This window comes from Cyprinus carpio, chromosome B10, assembly GCF_018340385.1.
Source record: "Cyprinus carpio isolate SPL01 chromosome B10, ASM1834038v1, whole genome shotgun sequence".
Classification (NCBI taxonomy): Eukaryota; Metazoa; Chordata; class Actinopteri; order Cypriniformes; family Cyprinidae; genus Cyprinus; species Cyprinus carpio.
The window spans coordinates 17,502,109-17,524,236 of record NC_056606.1 but is presented as its reverse complement, the minus strand read 5'-3'; the positions used below and the strand labels follow the sequence as shown (position 1 = coordinate 17,524,236).

General features: G+C 36.5%; 1 protein-coding gene across 2 annotated transcripts in view; it reads right to left on the bottom strand.

Moving 5' to 3' along the window:
* The window catches only part of ksr1a (kinase suppressor of ras 1a), a 27,410-nt gene extending 9,131 nt beyond the window's left edge, over nucleotides 1–18,279 (bottom strand). Inside the window, exons 1-5 of one of the 2 annotated variants that reach the window (XM_042732992.1) lie at nucleotides 17,823–18,279; nucleotides 3,849–3,989; nucleotides 2,173–2,320; nucleotides 1,637–2,099; nucleotides 151–326 (exon numbers count right to left, since the gene is read on the bottom strand). In XM_042732992.1, coding sequence (XP_042588926.1) covers nucleotides 151–326; nucleotides 1,637–2,099; nucleotides 2,173–2,320; nucleotides 3,849–3,989; nucleotides 17,823–18,032 — 1,138 coding nt within the window. In that variant the 5' untranslated portion in view covers nucleotides 18,033–18,279. The remainder of the gene's footprint in view (nucleotides 1–150; nucleotides 327–1,636; nucleotides 2,100–2,172; nucleotides 2,321–3,848; nucleotides 3,990–17,822) is intronic. The other variant, XM_042732993.1, reaches the window with a different exon arrangement.
* Between the last annotated feature and the right edge of the window lie 3,849 nt (nucleotides 18,280–22,128).

Below are 22,128 nucleotides of genomic sequence, written 5' to 3'. Positions count from 1 at the left end.
CCTCTTCACTCTGAGAGGTTGAACTGTGACCTCAGTCTGATCAGCATTCAGCAGGCACTTCACTGCAGTCTGGTGTATTTGAACTACAGATCTGCTCAGTCAAGAACTGTGCATGTCTTTGAAATGCTGTAATTGTGCTGCTGAACTCACTCCGCAGGCCGATGTGCTCTTCCTGTAGTGTGGGAGTGCCTGGCAAAGTGTACGGGGCCGTGGCGGGTGCTGCCCCAGGGGTCCGTGTGGAGAGAGTGGGCGAGCGAGATGGAGAGTCCTCACAACCGTTCCCATTAATCTGGACATTCAGAAACAGCTTGTTTTTCTTCACACACCTAAGAATAATAAAAGACGGTTAATGTCAATTATTCGACTGATATCTGGCTAATTTGGAATTAATTGCACAAGTTTAGCCTGCTCGGTCAATTCTTCATGAAACATGAACATGCACATTTCCTGTTTTAAAAAATATTTCTGTCAATTTGGAGGAAATAAACATTTATTCAATGCCAAATGCATTTATGCCTCAAAAAATCAATTTATAATAATAAAAAAAATAATAATCTATCCCCTCTCTCTTCTTCTTCCTCTCCTCACAAATAACAAATAACATATAACAAAATAAAATAAAATAAAATAAAATAATATAATATAAAAAAAAAACATAGATATATAACATTGCATATAGTTTGGAAATTGATGTTTCCATGTACAGTATGCTGGACACTTGTTAGCTGATTTCCATCACTTTGTAGTCCAACTGCATCATTTAGTACAATTTAGTGCTGTAAAATGATTAATCGCATCCAAAATAAAAGTTTTTGTTTGCATAATATATGTGTGTGTTTTGAAAATATTTACATGTATTTACATGTCTATATTTACATTCATATAATTTATATTATAAATAAATATATTTAATATATAAACATAAAAAATGTTTTCTGAAATATATACATGCATGTGTGTGTATTTATATAGACATAATAAATATACACAGTACACACACATATATTATGTAAATAAAACTTCTATTTTGGAAGCGATTAATTGCGATTAATCGTTTTTACAACATGAGTACAATTCATATAATTAATTCTATTAAAATTACTTTATAAAGGAATTGATATGTATGCATAATTTATTACTTTTATTTATTTATTTATTTATTTTATTAAGCCTAAGTGTTCAGACCAAATTGTTTTTAAATCATTAGGCACATTTTTGTCAAGTGTGTCCAAACTTTTGACTAATATATTGGACTCTAAATATCTGAATCAGCCCATATCGAGCAAACACCAAAAATGTCATGAAACAGCCGGCAAGTAAAGTGTCGTTATTCTGTGGTCACATTGTTGGCGTTATTGGTTTTTACATCATCACAGATTGCTATTAGTCACTGCAAAGAAACAGGCATGACTTATGAGTCGATGACTCTGTTGATAATTCCAGTGAATTAACCCTATAAAACCTGACATATTATAAATGCACTTTATTGAACCTTTAGAAAAATCGTATGCCTTAGAAACTTCAAATCAAATATGTATAATGTAGGCTTTATAACATTAAATACTTTGACAAAGTACTTTCTGAAGTGTCTACTTGTAGTACGTCAGATTTTGTGGTTAATTTTCTCTTGACCTACTTGTTAGTGGGCGTATCTTCGATGCGGTGTCCGAGCTGACTCTCGTGGCTCTTGCTGCGGGTCAGCGTGATGTTTGGGAGGAGGTGCAGAACTTTGCGGGACGGTGGAGGAGGTGTGCAGGGAGGCTTGAGGCGGTGTCTCCTCCGGGAGGGCGGGGTTATGGGTGGAGTCGAGGTGTGTCCGTGGAGTCTGACGGGACGGGAGGTATAATACGGGCTGGGGTCGGTCAGACTCTCTGCGTAACCGTGGTAAATGTGAGCCTCGCCGGATGACAGGATGTAGCGGGGGTACGGGCAGGTGGTGAGGGGTGTGGAGGGCGTGGTCATGGGCCGAGCCAGAGGGGAAGGGCTGTGGGGGCGCAGGGAACCTCCTAGTAATGGAATCTGGTCCACTGGAGTCAAGCCACCACTGTCCCGCCTCATGGGCTCAGAGAACCAACAACCGCTGTCCTCTTTAAACTCCCCTGAAGGTCATAAAGTTACAGTCAACTCAGAAGATATCTAGTATTGGGGGAATCTCAGGGAAAGAGCGCTCACCTGACTCAGAGGCACTTTTTAAACAGTTAAGGGCAGCGCACAGCCTGGTGCAGTCCTCTGAACTGGAGCCGAGCCGTCTCATGGTTTCTTTAACCTGACTGCTGGGCATGTGCAGCAGCGCATCCAATGACAGCTTCACGTTCACTGCCTGATAAGAGCCAGAGAGACAGAATGACAGTCTAAAATACCTTTTTAAAAATGCTTCTGCAATGTGAACCTGAACAATTTAAGGGAAAATAATAGATTTGATATTATCCATTAGGATTTGATTGGTTACATCATCAAAAAAAAAGTCACTATTAGATATTGATAAATATTTTAGTTTTACTAATTTGCACTGATAAACTCTGAACAGTAAGTCTAGATTTAATCCTTTTTGGGCTTTAAGTTTAATGCCATTCATACTGGAGAGCACAGGATATGATGTGGAGAAGTAAGAAAAGCAATTCTAAAATGAAACGACATGTATGTGACAAAGTATCGTACCACAAATATGCAACTGATTTAGCTGAGCAGAATAAAATGAGGAAAGTCCACTGCTGTCCGTGAGAATGGATGCTATGTAATGTAGGAGTAGAGCAGTGTCAGAGAGAGAGAGAGAGGCTGACTCAGCATTCTGGGTAATTAGAGTTGGTGTATCTGGGGTCTGCTGGGAATGTGGCTGTGGCCAAACTGCCAAAACACAGCAGATTTTCTAATTCCTCAGCTTTACTCAAGGATATTGAACTACAAAGCATAAAACACACACACAAAAAAACATATCCTCGCTCACACATTCAAAAGAACACTCAATAATATGTTTTTGTTAGTGAATTTCTAAGAAGATCTGAGTCCAGCCTCACATTCCTAGAGGAAGATCTGACATTGTTTATTTGGGCAACTAATTAGGATCTTTTGTTGAATTATTTAATATGTAAGATGCAGACATACACTTGCAATCTCAGTCAATCAGACGTCACTTGCAGTCTTTTTTAATTAAATTTTATTTATTTATTATTATTTTAATTGATTCTGTCAACATCTTACAACAGTACCTACAACAGTCCGCTACCTGCGAAATCACTTGCAATCGACACAGATCGTGCGCGTTGCCAATGGAGACAAAATGTTATGGTGGTTAAACGATTCAATATATATATATATATATATATATATATATATACATATATATATATATATATATATATATATATATATGTATATATATATTTCTTTTTCCTTTTTTTTCTTTATACAAAACATAATTTTTGTGAAATATGAATATGAAATTAGTTTTTTGTTGTTACAACATAATTTGAATTTCTAGTAATCAAAAACATAAATGATAGGCCACATTATATAACCAAAACAATATACATTATCAATTAATGAATATTTACATTACAATCACAAAATCACCAGATACGAATTTAGCTGAAAATATATAAAAATATATTACTTTTATAAGGACTTTATTATTATTTATTATTACTTTTTTTACATTTTTCAATTATTATTTTTTTTTGCTTTTGGTATGAAATATTATCCAGACAAATATGACCACTGATTGGCTTTCTGAGAGTCACCTTGCTACATCGATAAATTGCATTTCTGTGTAAAAACAGGTTACATTATCAAAGTATTGAATATTTACAGGAATCTTCCCTCTCCTCCAAAAAAACAGAAACACACGTTACCTCTATGAGCTCAGGTCTGACGTTGATGGTGCGTAACCAGTTCTCCAGCCGTGGGTAGCTGTTCAGGGCCAGCGGCCTTTCTGTGTCTGGCACCTTCTGCTTACACTGCAGCTGTTTACAGATGTACTTCATGAGCTTGACCTGCAGGGGGCAGCAGAGCACAAAGCAGATTAGGGAGGGGCCATCGGGGGGCGGGGCCTGTTAGAGGCCTTTATTGCCTCTGTGGGTTTCATGCACAACCAAAGTACAATTTCACATACAGCTCATCAGAAACTGTAACATGAACATGATAGACGTCACAAAGGACACATGCACATAATACAGACATGCGCATATAATCAGTTCAATTCAGATTTAATTGACGTGGGTGTGAAATCTCAAAATATTGTAAAGGTCAGTACTCAAATAAACAAAATTTGAAACAGCTTAACTAATCCGTCAAAAAATTTTCTTTTATAACATCTTATTAAAAGACTATATTATTATTGCTTTATAACTCTTTTTCTTTACTTATTGTATGTATTAGTGTACTTTATAGTGTTTGTTTCTTTTTTATAAATTAATATCCTCTCCACAGGTACTTATGTATGCTTGCATATATGTATTTTCATTTCATAGATATACAGTACGCACATTCACACAAGCACACACATATACATGCATGCATATTACACATACGCACTGACATATATAACATGTACAAGATATTCACCTATCTTTGGTTTTCAAGATTTCTTGTTGCATATTGTATTTTATTTTATTTTTCCATAATTCTGTGTAATTAAACGTTGTTTAGGTGGAGTGGAATTGTTTCGTTTTATAATTTGTTATTGTGTGTGTATATATATATATATATATATATATATATATATATATATATATACACATACATACATGGTGCACAAAAAAAAAAATCGTAAAAAAAATAAAAACAATGCATGTTTTTTCAGGAAAGCAATGTCGTTCTGGTACATAAATGAATTAGTCATAAATGTCGAAATTAACACCGATCCAAAGCTTTGCATTACTGCAGTGTCTCTCATCAGCCAGATTTCAGCATCAGTCGCCATTAAATCGCAGCACCTGCAAGTCTGATAAATAACACGGCATCAGAGCACACGCAGTTTGAAATCTAACTGGATTTTCTCTCCCTCTCCCTTTTTTGTGCTCCCCTTCAGCAAACAGGGCTGTCAGCTATAAATAACTGTTATTATATGGAAGGGAGCTGCAGCCCTCCTCATGGGGGCGACTGCACTGCTGGCATGGCAACCGAGTGTCATCGGAACACTGCGCTGACGGTGGGAGCGTTCTGACATCACAGCTCCACAAGACGCAGAGTTCACACGGAGGCTAAGACGGCAGTCCGTCTCGTCGAACGCGGCCGTCGCCGTCTGCTTCCAGCCGTACAAGCCGCCATATGTGCTGGGCTGCAGGATTTTTCCTCAGTCTGGCCTGTTCTGGATAATAAACACAATCACAAATCTTTCACAAACAAACCACACTGGCTTATGCAGGAGGAATTTTCCAGCTCGGTGCAGAATGCTGACCCACCTCAAATTCACCGGTACACTCAAAAAACCACACCTATTCCCTCGTTCTGCCTATATCCAGCTTCCTGGATGGGGAACACGGACACCTCAGCAGAACAGAAGCGCTGATGACGCAGCGAGACAGAAAGAAGAGAAGGGGGGAAATAATGGGACAGAGAGAGAGAACGAGGGGGTAGGGTGAGAGGAGGGCTCACCTGCTGTGACAGTTCAGGTCAGCGGCTCACTGACGCACAGAGGCCCGTTACCATGAGGCCGACAGCCATAAAACGAGTCATCCTTTCACACCACCCCCTCCGCCGCCCCCCATCCCACTGCGGCCGCCTGCAATCACTGCTTTAATGAGAACAGCAAGCTTATACATGTGTTAAACAGCAGCAGCCAGACACACTTCATCCCTCTATCATCATTACCAGACACACTAACATATATATACAGAATACATAGACTGATCCCTGCATAATCAATAGGATGTGTATATACTTATCTGATTTTACTTAATACTTATCTGTATATACTTAATTGATTTTATACATTTAATCTGACATACATTATACAGTATATGCGAAATGACCCACACATACCAAAACTCATTTTTATATACTTAAACTGATCTTTATGTACTTAAAATGATGCCCACATACTTAAATTGATCCCTTGTATACTCAGACTGATCAATAAAACTCAAACCAATCAATTTATACTTAAAAAGATGTATACTCAGTCTGATCCCTTGCATACTCAAACAGATTTCTGAATACTTCAAGTCCACATATTTAAACTGTATACTCAGACTGATCACTAAATACTTGAACCATTATATACTTAAAATGATTCATACATACTTATACTAATCCCTAGCATACACAAGCTAATCACTATACAGGTGCTGGTCATATAATTAGAATATCATCAAAAAGTTGATTTATTTCACTAATTCCATTCAAAAAGTGAAACTTGTATATTATATTCATTCATTACACACAGACTGATATATTTCAAATGTTTATTTCTTTTAATTTTGATGATTATTACTGAAAACTAAGGAAAATCTCAAATTCAGTATCTCAGAAAATTTGAATATTGTGAAAAGGTTCAATATTGAAGACACCTCGTGCCACACTCTAATCAGCTAATTAACTCAAAACACCTGCAAAGGCCTTTAAATGGTCTCTCAGTCTAGTTCTGTAGCCTACACAATCATGGGGAAGACTGCTGACTTGACAGTTGTCCAAAAGATGACCATTGACACCTTGCACAAGGAGGGCAAGACACAAAAGGTCATTGCAAAAGAGGCTGGCTGTTCACAGAGCTCTGTGTCCAAGCACATTAATAGAGCGGCGAAGGGAAGGAAAAGATGTGGTAGAAAAAAGTGTACAAGCAATAGGGATAACCACACCCTGGAGAGGATTGTGAAACAAAACCTATTCAAAAATGTGGGGGAGATGGACTGCAGCTGGAGTCAGTGCTTCAAGAACCACTATGCACAGACGTATGCAAGACATGGGTTTCAGCTGTCGCATTCCTTGTGTCAAGCCACTCTTGAACAACAGACAGCGTCAGAAGCATCTCGCCTGGACTAAAGACAAAAAGGACTGGACTACTGCTGAGTGGTCCAAAGTTATGTTCTCTGATGAAAGTAAATTTTGCATTTCCTTTGGAAATCAGGGTCCCAGAGTCTGGAGGAAGAGAGGAGAGGCACACAATCCACGTTGCTTGAGGTCCAGTGTAGAGTTTCCACAGTCAGTGATGGTTTGGGGTGCCATGTCATCTGCTGGTGTTGGTCCACTGTGTTTTCTGAGGTCCAAGGTCAACGCAGCCGTATAACCAGGAAGTTTTAGAGCACTTCATGCTTCCTATTGCTGACCAACTTTATGGAGATGCAGATTTAATTTTCCAACAGGACTTGGCACCTGCACACAGTGCCAAAGCTACCAGTACCTGGTTTAAGGACCATGGTATCCCTGTTCTTAATTAGCCAGCAAACTCGCCTGACCTTAACCCCATAGAAAATCTATGGGGTATTGTGAAGAGGAAGATGCGATATGCCAGACCCAAGAATGCAGAAGAGCTGAAGTCCACTATCAGAGCAACCTGAGCTCTCATAACACCTGAGCAGTGCCACAGACTGATCGACTCCATGCCACGCCGCATTGCTGCAGTAATTCAGGCAAAAGGAGCTCCAACTAAGTATTGAGTGCTGTGCATGCTCATACTTTTCATGTTCATATTTTCAGTTGGCCAAGATTTCTAAAAATCCTTTCTTTGTATTGGTCTTAAGTAATATTCTAATTTTCTGAGATACTGAATTTGGGATTTTCCTTAGTTGTCAGTTATAATCATCAAAATGAAAAGAAATAAACATTTGAAATATATCAGTATGTGTGTAATGAATGAATATAATATACAAGTTTCACTTTTTGAATGGAATTAGTGAAATAAATCAACTTTTTGATGATATTCTAATTATATGACCAGCACCTGTATACTTAAACTGGTCCTTAAATACTTAAAATGGGCCCCACATAATCAAACTGATCCCAAAAACTCACACATTTAAACTAATTACAAAAACACTCAATTCTTACATACTAAAATGAACTACGTAATTAAGTGCAAGTCCACACCACTTACATACATACAGATCCCTACTTATAGAAATCCCTTATATATTCAAAATGATACATCCATTATCAAATCGTTACCCGTTACTTCAAATGATCCCTACATTCTCAAACTGATCCTTGCATACTAAAACTACATTCAATTTGTGCTCTGTTTAAAGGCCTTTGTGTTAATGCAGTGATCAGATCTTTGTACTGGGGAATTTCTGGCTGAAAAAGTCTTTATCTCCATTACGTACTTGCACACACGGCCCTGAGAGATATCAGTACCTCAACAGGTGAATCAGAGCTTCAATGAGAACCTCTCAAGAGCCATCAGCTTACAAATGCACTCCCTTTGTACACATTCTCGCACACGCATATTTCAGTAAAAAAGAAAAAGTCCTTGAGCACACTGTTGTAGCAGAAGCCAACAAAGGACCTGCACACTGCAGATGAGCATCTCGTAGCAGACGGCAGAACAAACACCAGCCGGGGTCAGGGGTCACACGCGTAGGAGGACAGGGAACCGAAAGCACCTTGTGGGAGGTCAGAGCCAATAAACAAGCAATTAAAGCTCCGTTGCTAACAGCTAAATGCTAATTACACAGAGGACAGTGAACACTCCACTAAATAAAGCTCAACTGCCATTCAAAAGCTTTTATCCATCGCAGTCAATATGAAAATATGTGTCAAGTGCTTGAGGTCTGAGTTTTTAACAGCGCTCAGATTTCAGCAATAACAAAAAGGCCTCACAACTGTTCAACAGCACAAGGTCTCATCCGATGCTCACACACTCCACACTACACACAGGAGAAACCTGAACCATTTCCAGCTAAAAATCTCTATTTTATAGCCATTATCAAAGGTGCTATACAGTTTCTGAATATAGATATTGGGCATACTAGTACTTACAACTAGTACTAAGCCACTGTTCCACTGTAACACAAGCTGTAGCAACTGGTATTTTATTGCAGATTCTTGTATGCTAACATTAGTAAAACATAACAACGTTCCTTTAACATTAGGACAAGGTTCCCGGTTATTATTTATTTATTTTTGTAGAAACAAAACATGTACAGAACATGTTTACATGAATTTGTAATGGCTATTTTTAATAAAAGAAGCTATATATATATATATATATATATATATATATATATATATATATATATATATATATATATATATATTATTGTTTTATTTAGAAAGGATTCATTCAATTGATCTAAAGTGACAGTAAAGATATTTATAATATTATAAAGAGTTTCTATTTCTCATAAACGCTGTTCTTTTGAACTTTCTATTAATCAAGAAGTCCTAAAAATAATTTTTTTATAAAATATAATTCAAATAAATGTATGTATATGTATATATATATATACATACATATATATATATATATATATATATATATATATATATATATATATATATATATATATATACACACACACACACAAATATATATATAAATATATATATAAAGAACTATAAAGACCAATAGGTATCACTTTACAATAAGATCTCATTAGTTTACCTTAGTTAATGCAAAAGCAGAGCTGTTAACATCATCCCGGACTCAAACCACCCTAGTAACGGTATTTTCACTTTGCTGCCATCTGGTAAGCGCTTCCGTAGCCTGATGGCAAAAACTGAGAGACTTAGGAGGAGTTTCTTCCCCCTGCCCATCAGGCTCCTAAACTCAAAACCAGCCTCTTAACATCTACATGTCTCCACTTAATATTCACTTAATCAGTAAGATATTCATCATTCTCTACCTCATATTGACATACTGACAGTGTCACAACCTGTTTGCACATTCGCCTCTTGTACATTCCTGTGTACCTTAATATTTAAGACTACAGTATACTTTCATGCACATTTTATTTTCTATTCTATATTTAATTCTACAGTATATTTTTTATTATATTTTTATTGTTTACTTTTATTTCATTTTTTCATACCTATATTTATGTATATTTTCCTCTGTGTCTCTATATAATCATGTATGTGACGAATAAAATTATTGAATCTTGAACATTCACAATGAGCACTGGCTACATTTGTTACAGAAGTTATTCATCTTTGTTAAAAAATACAAGTCTTAGTTCATGTTAGTTCATTAAATAACACAGTTGCAACTTTTTCGATTTTAACAACGTGTTATTTAATATCGGTATACCTAAGATTAATGAATGTTTAGAAGAATTTTTCATTTGCAGTTTATGTTAACTAATGAATTAACTAATGTTAACTAATGAAGCCCTATTGTAAAGTGTGAACGAACAATAAAGAATCAAAACACTTTTAAACAATATCTATATATAATTATTCACGGTATTTAGAAGTGCCCACGATAACAACATCGTGCTTATTTATTACCGTGATATATCGCATTACCGAATACCGGCACGTCCAATATATATATATATATATATATATATATATATATATATATATATATATATATATATATATATATATATATATATATATCCCTATATATATATATATATATATATATATATATATATATATATATATATATATATATATATATATAAGGATATATATATATATATATATATATATATATATAAGGATATATATATCCTTGACCACCTTAAGCTCATGTGCCACATGTGCTCAAAAAGAATGTCACGATTCTAGAACTAATCATGGTGTCCACCATAACGGCCACAGCACTGGCATGATTCCTGGTTTTCTAGTCTCACAGCTCTGAGCAAAGCGGAGAAACACCCACTTTCATGTTCTTTTGTTGGTTTGTCTCTGTGAACATTGATTTTGGGGCTTGGCCAAAGCTAGACGGAGATGAACAGGATGATTCTTCACTGTTGGTGTGAAAGTTAAGGCCGCAGTGGCTTAAAGCCTGCAGAGACCCACCAACAGCCTATTTTTCTCAGACCAAACAACAAAGCCCACCATCTCAACTCCTCTCATCTTAACACAGCTAAACATTTCATTTATGTGGGTTGTGTTATTTCTGATGGCAGATTTTAAGTTGTGTACTGCGCTAAAGTTGCAACTGCCATTGAGATGAAAGGGAATGCTAGCAGCTAGCTTTCTCCAGGTATTATAAAGCTCATTGGAAATGTCTTTGTATTGAATTTACTTCACTAAATTATCTAGCAAGATAAAAGGTCTCTGTATTTAAGGCTCTCCAGTTGAATTTCTCATATTCGTAACACATGCATGCGTGGCCCAGATTAAATGTTTTAGGAAGGTTCTGTTCCAGACCAGGTCCTGAGTCTGTGCTGCTGTCCCTGCACACACACACACACACACACACACACACACACACACACATCACTGATAACAATAAACTGGTGAAAGTGTGACGTCAGGTTTCCTAGCAACTACACTCCTGGGTCGTCAGTAACATATTTTTTTTTTCAGAGTGGGATTTTCCCACAGACAGAAAAACATGGTGAAAACTAGACATCTCTACACAGCATGGCACAGTCATCTAGTCATAATCACGACATTCTCAGAAATTTGTTGAATCATCAACTTGTTCTGAGTTTGTTGTATCATCACATATAACATGGTAATATTTTTAGCTTATTGAAGCTAAAAACGTTCCTACAGTGACAAAACATTTTTGCACATGTATTGCCCAGAAGTTGCTCTTTCATGGTTTAGGAGACTTAAAAGTTCACCCAAAATTGAAGTTCTGCCATCATTTACTCCACTCTATGACTTTCTTTAGTGGAACTCAAAACAAGATGATTTGAAGAACTGTTTATGGCCATACAGGGTTGTTCTGGACCACACTGATTTTCATTGTATGGACAAAAAAAACTATCAACTATGTCTTGAATATTCTAAGATATTCTCAAAAATAATAACATTTATTTGTAGAAATAAATTAGAAAATATCCCAAATGGGAAAATATTATTTCTCATTCATTTTAATTAATAACATTAAATTTAAATTTATATACGTTTTTAAAAATTGATATGGATTGTTGAGAATCTTTTGATCACAGGTTATAGATATAGGTTAGATTATAGACTAGAAAACAGGTTGTTCGAAAGAATGAAACACAATTAATATCAACCTAGCAGGGTCGCAAACTAAAACTATTATAAACATTTCGTTAACTGAAATAAGAAGAAATAAAATTAACTGTGAACTAATAAAAAAATACAATTTTGCATTTGCAACTTAAAAAAAAAAAGTTTAAATAAGTTAACCACAAAAAACACTAAGAGAAAATCTGAGAAGTAAAGACTGTAGCCAAAAATTGTCCATTTATCTTCTAAATGCTGTCTAGGAGCAACAATTGAGGTATTAAAGAGATATCATTTGTAATTAATTTCCAATATAATAACATAATCAGTTTTTTTTTAAATACTTTGGCACCATGGGAATATATTATTAAATAGTATAAATTAATAACAGTAATAATTTATACAATGATATATGGAAGCACCATGGAAACAGCATCCGATCATAATAATACCATGATAACACACTTTTTTTATAGGGTAGCTGCCAAAAAGATGAGGTTTTTAATCTTACGGAGGAATATCTGGGACAACCTGTTCTCAGACAGCAACACAACATTAGGAACAAACTAAAATGGAGCCAAACACATGTGCGTAGAGACAAAAGCACCTCCAAATCACTGCATAATGTTATTTCACGTGTAAAATTAACCAAAATCTATCATTTAATGATTTAAATGTTATGGTAATCAACATTGGTGGTATTTGGGGGGGGGGGGGGGTCACACCTGCCCAACTGCAAACACAGGGACGTGGCTGCTATGACAACGGCTCAGTGAGGTCAGCAGGTGTGATTGACAGCCAAAGGGCAGGAACCGCCCAGCTGCTCAAAGACCACAGACAGATCTGCAGAAAAACGTCAAACAATGTGACCACAGGTACAAGCTGAGAGGTAACCGCCTGATCCACATTGATTAGCATGTCTCTCTATGCAGTTTCACCCATCACCCTTGTGTAATGTGCTTAACGCCAATCCCTGCTTACGGGTTGCCCGCAGGCCTCGACTTCCTGCAGGACGCACTGGAGTTTAATGCCGACCTCAGACAATCCCCAACACTACACACACGTGAGATTTACAAAAACCTGCAGCTAATCCCTGCACTGCTTCACAGACATGTAAAGTGTCCTGTCACATGTGGGTCGTGTGTCTGTGTATATGCTGACACCGCCAGCCCAATAATCTCAGAAAATACAGGAGTATTAATGAGCATGTATAAAAAAATGTTCCTCACACGTTCATAAATACCAAAAACAGTGAAGATCTGACAGTCTTGCCATCAAAGAGCATTATTTGAAACTGTGTTATTTACAATCTGATCGTCTACATCGTATTACATGATCGCTGCCAGCCAGGATGACAGCTCCTCATCAGGCCTTAGTGACACAGCTCAGATGCGCTGGAGAATATCAGGAGAAGAGCTCAGCACTGAGACAGCCACGAGTAATGATGGAACATCTCTTACCTCCTCTGCTTGGCTGAATCCGTTGCCCCCCCTTCCCATTCCCAGTCTATTGGGAGCCCTCAAACAGACGCAAGCTGATTGGCTGGCACTCCCCCCCCACCCTCGCTCATGCTCTTCACGTCATTATTTTCTTATTTAACAACCAACCCTGAAAACGCGTAGGGAGGAAGACATCTAAATATAGCAACAGCCACGACAGCACACGACACGAATGCACTGCAAAACTCTCTCAAACAGCACTGCGGGGGGGAGCCCAGACTGATGAGGGCTTCAACAGCTGACCGCTCGAGTCCGCAGAACAGGAACCCTCTGGAGCCAAGCTAGCTCTTCTTTTTTCACCATCAACAAAGAGATTGAAGATCTCTGCATTTAAGTAGGTCACAGCGTTCCTGAGACGGCATCTCATGCCGTCGGAATCAAACATCACCGTTCAGCAAAATCTGCACAATGAAAAGATGTGAGGAGACACGACAATCTCACTCTGAAAGGAGCAGCTGGGGAAACAACTGGTGCAGGACTAACATTCCCAAGTCTTGAGAAAAAGACATAGGGTGCAATTTAACTTGCTCTGGTTTGATCAGTAAAAATGAATTCAAGTGATTTTGGAAAAATGTTTTCAAGTTTGAAGTTCAAGTTTTTTAGATCAATGTCCAGAAGAATTGAATACAATTACTAACAACCTAGCAGGTTAACTAAAACCAAAACCTATACCATTCTAAACATTTTTGTTAATTAAAAAAAAGGCAGAAATAGAATAAAATATAAAAATTTAATGAAAAACTTTCAAATTTAAATACAGTTAAAGCAATAAAATTACTCACTGGAAAAAATAGAAACTAAAACTGAATTAAAACTAAAACTGAAATAAAAAGAAATTAAACCTAAATAATATATAAAACTTAAAAAGTGACAAAAGCACATAACAAAATTGCACAAAAATTAAATAAAAAATAGCTTAAAATGAAATCTGAAAATTTAAAATCACAAATAATCTTTAGCCAGTCTCAAAATGAATATTAATTTTGCATTTGTACATTAAGATCCTGTGATGGCTCAATTCACTTGTAAAATGTAATATTATTTTTTTTAGAGTTTTATTTTTCATTCATTTAAACAAAAAAAAATACTGTAGAAGGTCAAAATCAGTCATTCAGGCATAATATAAAAACAATTTTCAAAGTATCTGTGAAAACTGTAACATCTGTGCATCACTACTCACAATCCAATCAGTTCCCAACAGCATTATTTTAGTATTATTCATATTCAATTATAGTATTTCTTGATATTTTGAATTAGCTTTTATTTTTAAACTTTCAGTTTTCATTTTTTAATATATTACTTTTAAACTTTATTTTTATTTTGGTTTAGTTTAAATTTAAGTATTAAAATTACAAAACTTTTTTTCATTTAGTTGTAGGCAACATTTTTAATTTTCATTTAGGTTTTTTAAAAAGATTTTTAATAGTTACAGTTCACAATAACAACACAGGTTCCCAGTGGATAATATCAAATCCTACCCCACATTTTCTCCATATCCTGTTTAAAAAGTGGTTTCATGCTGACTTTAACCCTAAAATCTAACTGGTTGATAGCAACGTTGCTCCAGTATCAACAACATTCATCCAGAAACACGTCCTACTTACGTAAACCAGCAATTCAAAATTGATGCAAAATACAGATCGGAAAAAGGTGCAGATCAGCAAGACGGCAGACGCAGGAGAGAGTGAGAACATTCAGTCAAACATAACCACACAGCACTTCAGCAGGAGAGACTGAGAATAATTATCTCCTGGCCAGAGTGGTGAGCTGTTTAAAAAAGACATGAAGTGATGTTATAAAGAGCTTTCAATGAGAATCTAATGCGAGTTCAAGCGTCTCTTGATTGCGCTGAAGTGTACGGGAAGTGGTGAGGGTTTGAATGTGATCACTTCAGATCTGTTGTTCATCCAGGGCCTGTTATACAGCTGGAGTATTGACGGGCTCCATCTGTCCCTCTGAACGATGCTCATAAGAGCACACTTACTATACATCAACCTGTTCAGCCGGGTTAAACAGGTAATGCTGGCTGCTGAGGGCTCAGAGAACCTGGGCTGCTTACCTGAAACATGATTAAACACCTTTAATTTACTGCAACTACTCGAGATACAAGCTCTAAGAGAAGGAGACACAGCCAGAAAGTGCTACATTAGACATAAAGAGGAAGCAGGCTGAGAAAGCGCTCCCCGGCGGTGACTCCATCATTTCCTGTAGATTTAACAGCCCAGTAGTGCCTGATTTGGAACACGGGTAGAACATTCAACTTGACCTGAAGAAGTCTGTTTGCTGTTCTTTCATTAAACTGCTCTAGAATTTTATCTTTCACAAAAGTGACCTACTCCATACATAAAATGTATATCTGTACCATATTGGTTATTGACCAATATAAGATTTTTTTTTTTACCATTTCTGCTGAACTAGAACTTAAAGGGATAGTTAAGGGCCAGAAAGCTCTCAGATTTTATCAAAAATATCTTAATTTGTGTTGCGAAGATGAATGAAGATGACATGAGGGGGAGTAATTAATTACAGAATTTCCATTTTTGGGTGAACTATTCCTTTAAGGAATCAACTTGCTGTTCTTTTACGAAATTGCTTTTTATTTTATCTTTGGTGGAAGAAAAAACTTATGATGTACAGAATATCTGTACCATATTGTTTATCAAGCAATACATATATTTTTTTTACATTTATTAATATTTAATAGTGCATTTCCCCTCATTTAGATTACTTTCACAGTGAACGCTAACTTGAAGTTGAACTTTAAAAACACAAACGATTTAATAACACTGTTAAATGCAATCTTAAGAAAGTCTCAAAATTAATATATTTTTCATACAATAAAAACATGGCGTACAAACTATTTTTACTCAGAAATTACTAGTAAATTTCACAATTAAACAGTAAGACATTAAACTAAACATGACATTTTTAATTACTGAAATAGTACTTTCCTTGCAAAACACTCCAATAATCTGTGACAAAAATCCAATTTTACAGTGTACATTCTATTATGATTACTCAACTCACTTATAGCATTCAAAACAAGTTTAGTTTCTCATTTATTTAGAAAAAAACATATAGAATTTTAATAATGCATGCTCACAAACATCAAATGGCCAATCGTAACGAAAAAAGAGACAAAAATAGTCATTTTTTATACTGTCATATCTTGGGCCTTTAACCTCCAATCAGGACCAGTTTCCTTTTAGATCAGGAGACACAGATCCGTAACACTCCATAAAACCTCTGAGGAGCTCCACAAACATCTCAAATCTCTAAAACAATCACTCTGGTGCATGCGGTCAGATCTTCACCCAATACTCAAACTACAGGCCCTCTGGGGCTGTTTGCACACCATCCACCCCACGGCTGCATTGATTCCTCATTAATTAACCCTACCAGTGGAGCAATGGGGCACTTTCCAGGTGGAGCACACATCAATACTTACAACTAACCGCCAATGTTGTGGAAGTTCAGGGTGAGACGCTATCAGCAAAATATCACACAGACCAGACGACAGTCCAGTGAAGGCCTTTACTTTCAAATTATCAGGATTTGATCTGTTTTGGAGATGCTGCACTGATGCTGTGCTTTACTGCCAAGAATATTTTACCTAGTCAACAGAACCAGGTCAAATAAACCCCCACTGGGTTAGTGTTAGTTAACTTCATCCATGAGCCAATGCTCAATGCTTTCCCTTACAAAAATGCACCGTTGTATTTGTGGTGTTTTATTTTTGATGTTTTCCGATTATATTGTGCATCCAAAATTTATAACTATAGATACTGTATATGCCACAACTGACATAAAAAATTCTGAAAACTGAAAATGAAGAAAATACTGTGGCTGTACCATTCTTACCATAGTACATTGATATTGTGCTGCTATATGATTACCGTGAAATGTACACCTTCGCCTAATCCAGAAACAATTACTATGGCAATACCATAGTTCCTTTTAATGGAGAACCCCGGACAAAATTCTTCAGGAATCCCATGGCATATTTTTCTGAGAGAGGTTTTATCACATTACTGTGTGTTTCTAAAAATACAGCATCACAGTACTGTCCAAATTCCAAGTATTACCACGGTGCCCTGTGCAAACATGGTAATACTTCATTGGTAAATTGCAATAAGAGGGGTTCAGTCCCAGTCCTGTGCGCCTCTATAATGCACCACAATAAACAGCTGCAGTGCAAAAATAGGAAGAAACAGTAAAAAAGCGCGCGCGAGAGAGCGGATCCGCTCTTTCATGACGCTGCACTTCAGCCCCTCTCGTCTTTATTACCTCTAAAGTGCGGATCTCCTGCTGCGTGAGATCGTTGGACGCCGCGCATTTGGTCCGGAGCCCTTGCAAACTGGAGATGGAGATGTCGATCATGTTCTGGATCAGTTCACACTGGTGTAGCGCGGCCATCGCTGCGCCACCGCCGCTGCTGCTGTCCCTCTGTTCATCACTCTCCTCCACCATCATCAGCCCCACTCTAACACCATCCATCCCACTGCATCAGGCACGCCGTGGATGGAGAGATGAGTGCAACTACAAATAATTATACAATCCACATGCACTACTACAGACGCATGCCATCAGACTGTCGGACCGGACTACACTGGGATCCACGACGGAGATGTGGTTTGAGGTTATCCCAAATCCAAGTGCGCTGTGGAAGCGCGTCGTACGAGCTGCGCGTTCTGCTGTGAGTCTCCGCTCACTGTCTGTCAGCTGTGGGAAACATCGCACGACGCGGTGCGCGCTGGGAAATGAAGTCCGTACGCACATGACTGTAGGCTAATGATAGATAGATAGATAGATAGATAGATAGATAGATAGATAGATAGATAGATAGATAGATAGATAGATAGATAGATAGATAGATAGATAGATAGATAGATAGATAGATTTTCAAATTAAAAGTTATTTAAAACTAATTTATACATTTCATTTATTGTTGTAGCCTACATATTATATTTTTATATTCAGTTTTATTTTTACCATGTCTGTTTGATTTAATAACTCTAATTCTAAATATATAGCTTAAAAAAGTTATTCATATTTTGAATAATGTTCCCTCTGTAGAGAACTATAGGATCCTGTTATTAAGAAAAGACACTTTAACCAGTTTTTCCATTTCCATACTATTTTTTTTTTTGACAGATATTAAATTAGTTTTGTAAAGTAAATTTGTAAATTTATCACTGAATTTGTGTAAACAGGACCAAAATGTGGTTACAACCTTATACATGATTTTTAACGACTAAGAGAAAACTTCTAAATAAATAAATAAATAGGGTAAAAACTAAATTATTATGAAATATTCCTAGTTCCTATTTAACTATGCACATGCAGTCAATCGTAGAGGACACTGAAGAAATCAATGTCCTTGTAAACGCACAAATTATTTCTTGAGATATTTATTTACAAGAAACAGCTGTAAATTAATCGAATACTAATGACGAATTCCAAAATAACACAGCTAATGTGTATATTTCCATAAAATGTGCCAAATTGTGGTGTCAGATATTTTGGTGTGTTTTTAAAAAGGAAAGGAAGTTGTCATGGCCAAATCCCTGATCTGAAGCGTCCAGGAAGTCCTCTTTATGAAAGGACTTCAAACTGTGTCATATATTGTCTCTTGGAAATAAAAGGCAAGATATTTAATATCTTAACAAATCTGAGCACAGTTTAACACATTGTTGAGATCTCTTCTGAGGAGACGTGCAAAATTACAAGACACATCTGTGAAGCACAAGACTCAAATCAAAACCAATATTTGTTATAATTTTACTTAAATACTGTTTAGGAAAAACAACTGCAATGTTAATGCTTTTTCTTTCCTTAGAGTGTCCTCGGCTCAAACAGAGGGCCTTTCACATCTTAGGGTCTAGAATGCAATAAATGAAGGTGGAAAGTCACCCCTTTGCTTGCCTTGTGCTTTTGTACAAGCACGAGCATGTTTAATCACATTTATTAAAATGTAAAGGGGGGTGGGGGGGGGTGTTAGAAGGATTTCTCATCTCACTGTGAGGGTGTGATGTTCCCTCACATCAAACGTTCAATCTGACTGCTGAGTCACTCTCCAAACCTCACCTCCTCTTCCATCTGTCCTCCATCTCACTCTCTTTCTCTATCCTTCCATCTGTCCTCCATCTCTCCATCTGCGTGCTGCATAACACTCTACATCCTCCCCTTCAACACATACACACACACATCTCAGAGACAGAACATTATTCTAGGTGTCCACTGAGGTTCGGTTTGCATGGATGGATTAAAGTCCAAACTGGTAATCTTCAAATAATGAGAAAGAAGTCTCAATTTGCAAAGATGAAGAAAGTCACAGCTGAGTAAAACAATGCCTTAAAGTCTAAACATGAGTGTAATGTATTAAAAAAGAGGCATTAAAATATGTCCAGAAATCTCCTTCATTTCTTTCACACATTGTGATCTATATCAATTTCATCTGCATAGTTTATTTCCAGATGTATGTAAACCGTACAGGTGTCTCCTGTTCAAATTTGATCTGAGACATTTGAACATTTATAGCGTGAGAAGCGCACACATGCACAATATATGGGTATGTTTTCTCATCTCACACCAGCAGACTGATTCAAATCCTTCATTACATTGTAACAGGGATATATACTACCGGTCAAAAATTTTTAATGTTTTTTGTTTTTTTTTACAAGAGTTTCTTATGCTCATCAAGGCTGTATTTAATTGATCAAAAATACATTGATTAATATACATTAAAATATAATTTATTCCTGTGATGCAAAGATGAATTTTCAGCATATATATGTATATATATATATTCATATAACAAGCAATTTTATCAACAGACACTTAAAATGTACAAGCACAAGTAATATCATAAAGTCAGAACAGTACAAGAATACAAATTTTAAAGGGGTTGTTCAGTCTGTCATTATTTACTTTCTTTTATGACTTTCATTTCAAATATCAGAATATTTCAACTGTTTTTTTTCATTCAAAGCAGTGTTATTTTAGTAATATTTATATACTATTATCATATTTATTAGTTTTGAATTTTTATTGTTCATTTATTTTAGATATATATATATAGATATAGATATATAGATATATAGATAGATATATAGATAGATAGATAGATATAGTATCCTGCAGAAAAAAAAGTCATTTGGAACAACATAAGGGTATGTTTATGATGTAAGATTTGAAATTTTTAGATGAACTATCCCTTCAAGAGTAATCCAGAGTAGTTATAAAGCTAGAGCAGACGTTTAAGTAGATATCTACATTTAAAACTGTAATTTGAAATGAACCAAACTGTCATCATTAACTCCAGCATTTTCTTTAAGCTGTTTCTCTCACCAGTCAGAGTGTCAGGTGAACATCTGCTCCATGCTGATGACCGCATGAACCTCTTGTAGAAACTTGACCTTTCCAAGACAGAAGAAACGTCATACGAGAGTTTGTTTCATCCAAAAACCAACCATACCGTGACCTCTTTTCAAGCTATTATGATAAGTTTTTGTAATATAGCTGATGTTATCGCATTAAAACTCTTTGGTCAAACAAAAATTTAAATTAAACCAGGTTCTAAATTAATTATGTGAGAAAGTTTCAGAGCACTAAGTCCCCCAAAAAAGCCTACAAAAGTACTACAGACAAAGTGCAGCTTCCACCTGGCTACTGCTACGTCGCCCTGATTCTCACACTCTATTGGTCAGCCTGAGGAATCCCTGCCCAGGATACAGCAGATTAAATTGGATTGAGGGGAATCTGATGGCAGAGATCATCCGTGGCACAGGCTTTCAGTAAATACCTGACTGACATGTCTTTTCAGTCACATTTCAGACTGTTTATGTCTGCGAGGCAGGTGGTGCGGTGTGTGCTTTTGTTCTATTTATGATTATTTTTTAGACCTAGGTAAAAAGGCCACCAGTAGCAGGATCTGGGAGTGGTGCATTATGGGGCTTTGAGGTAGACAGACATGGCTATAAATAAATCCCCAATCTGCAGACACCGGACAATGAGCAGAAACACTCGGACACGTGAGCACCCAAAGCCAGCTCTCTCTCACAGGCCCTACAGGTGTTTAGGATGTTCCTGATAACAAAATAAATGTCATCTATCACAGTAATGACAGATTATGACTGAAAAGAAAAATCAGATTGTGTTTGAGATAAATAAACACTGAACAGCAAGGGACTGGTGTATAGCTCCATCTGCTGGACAGTTACAGCAGTTTCCAGAGACTAAGTATGAGCTTGTTTATCATGTTTAACGTACACAGTTTGGTAATACTGACACCAAGCGTTGTGGATGCAGCATCAAGCAAAGGCAAAGGTTTTCATTTTGGTTTTTGTAGCAAAATCATGGTTGATTTGTGGTTACAATGGCTTAACTACAGTAACCATGGTTTTTTGGATTTATTTATAGTAAAACCATGATTAATTTTCATAAGGGATGGACTTTTTTGGCACATAACGTCCTCTACTGGTTCTTCATTTTGAAACAAAACTGTTTCACATTCTAAATATTCGACTGAGTGAGTTTGTGCAAAAAAAAGAAAAGTTTCATCCATTCTGGAAATGAATAATCAAAGGACATG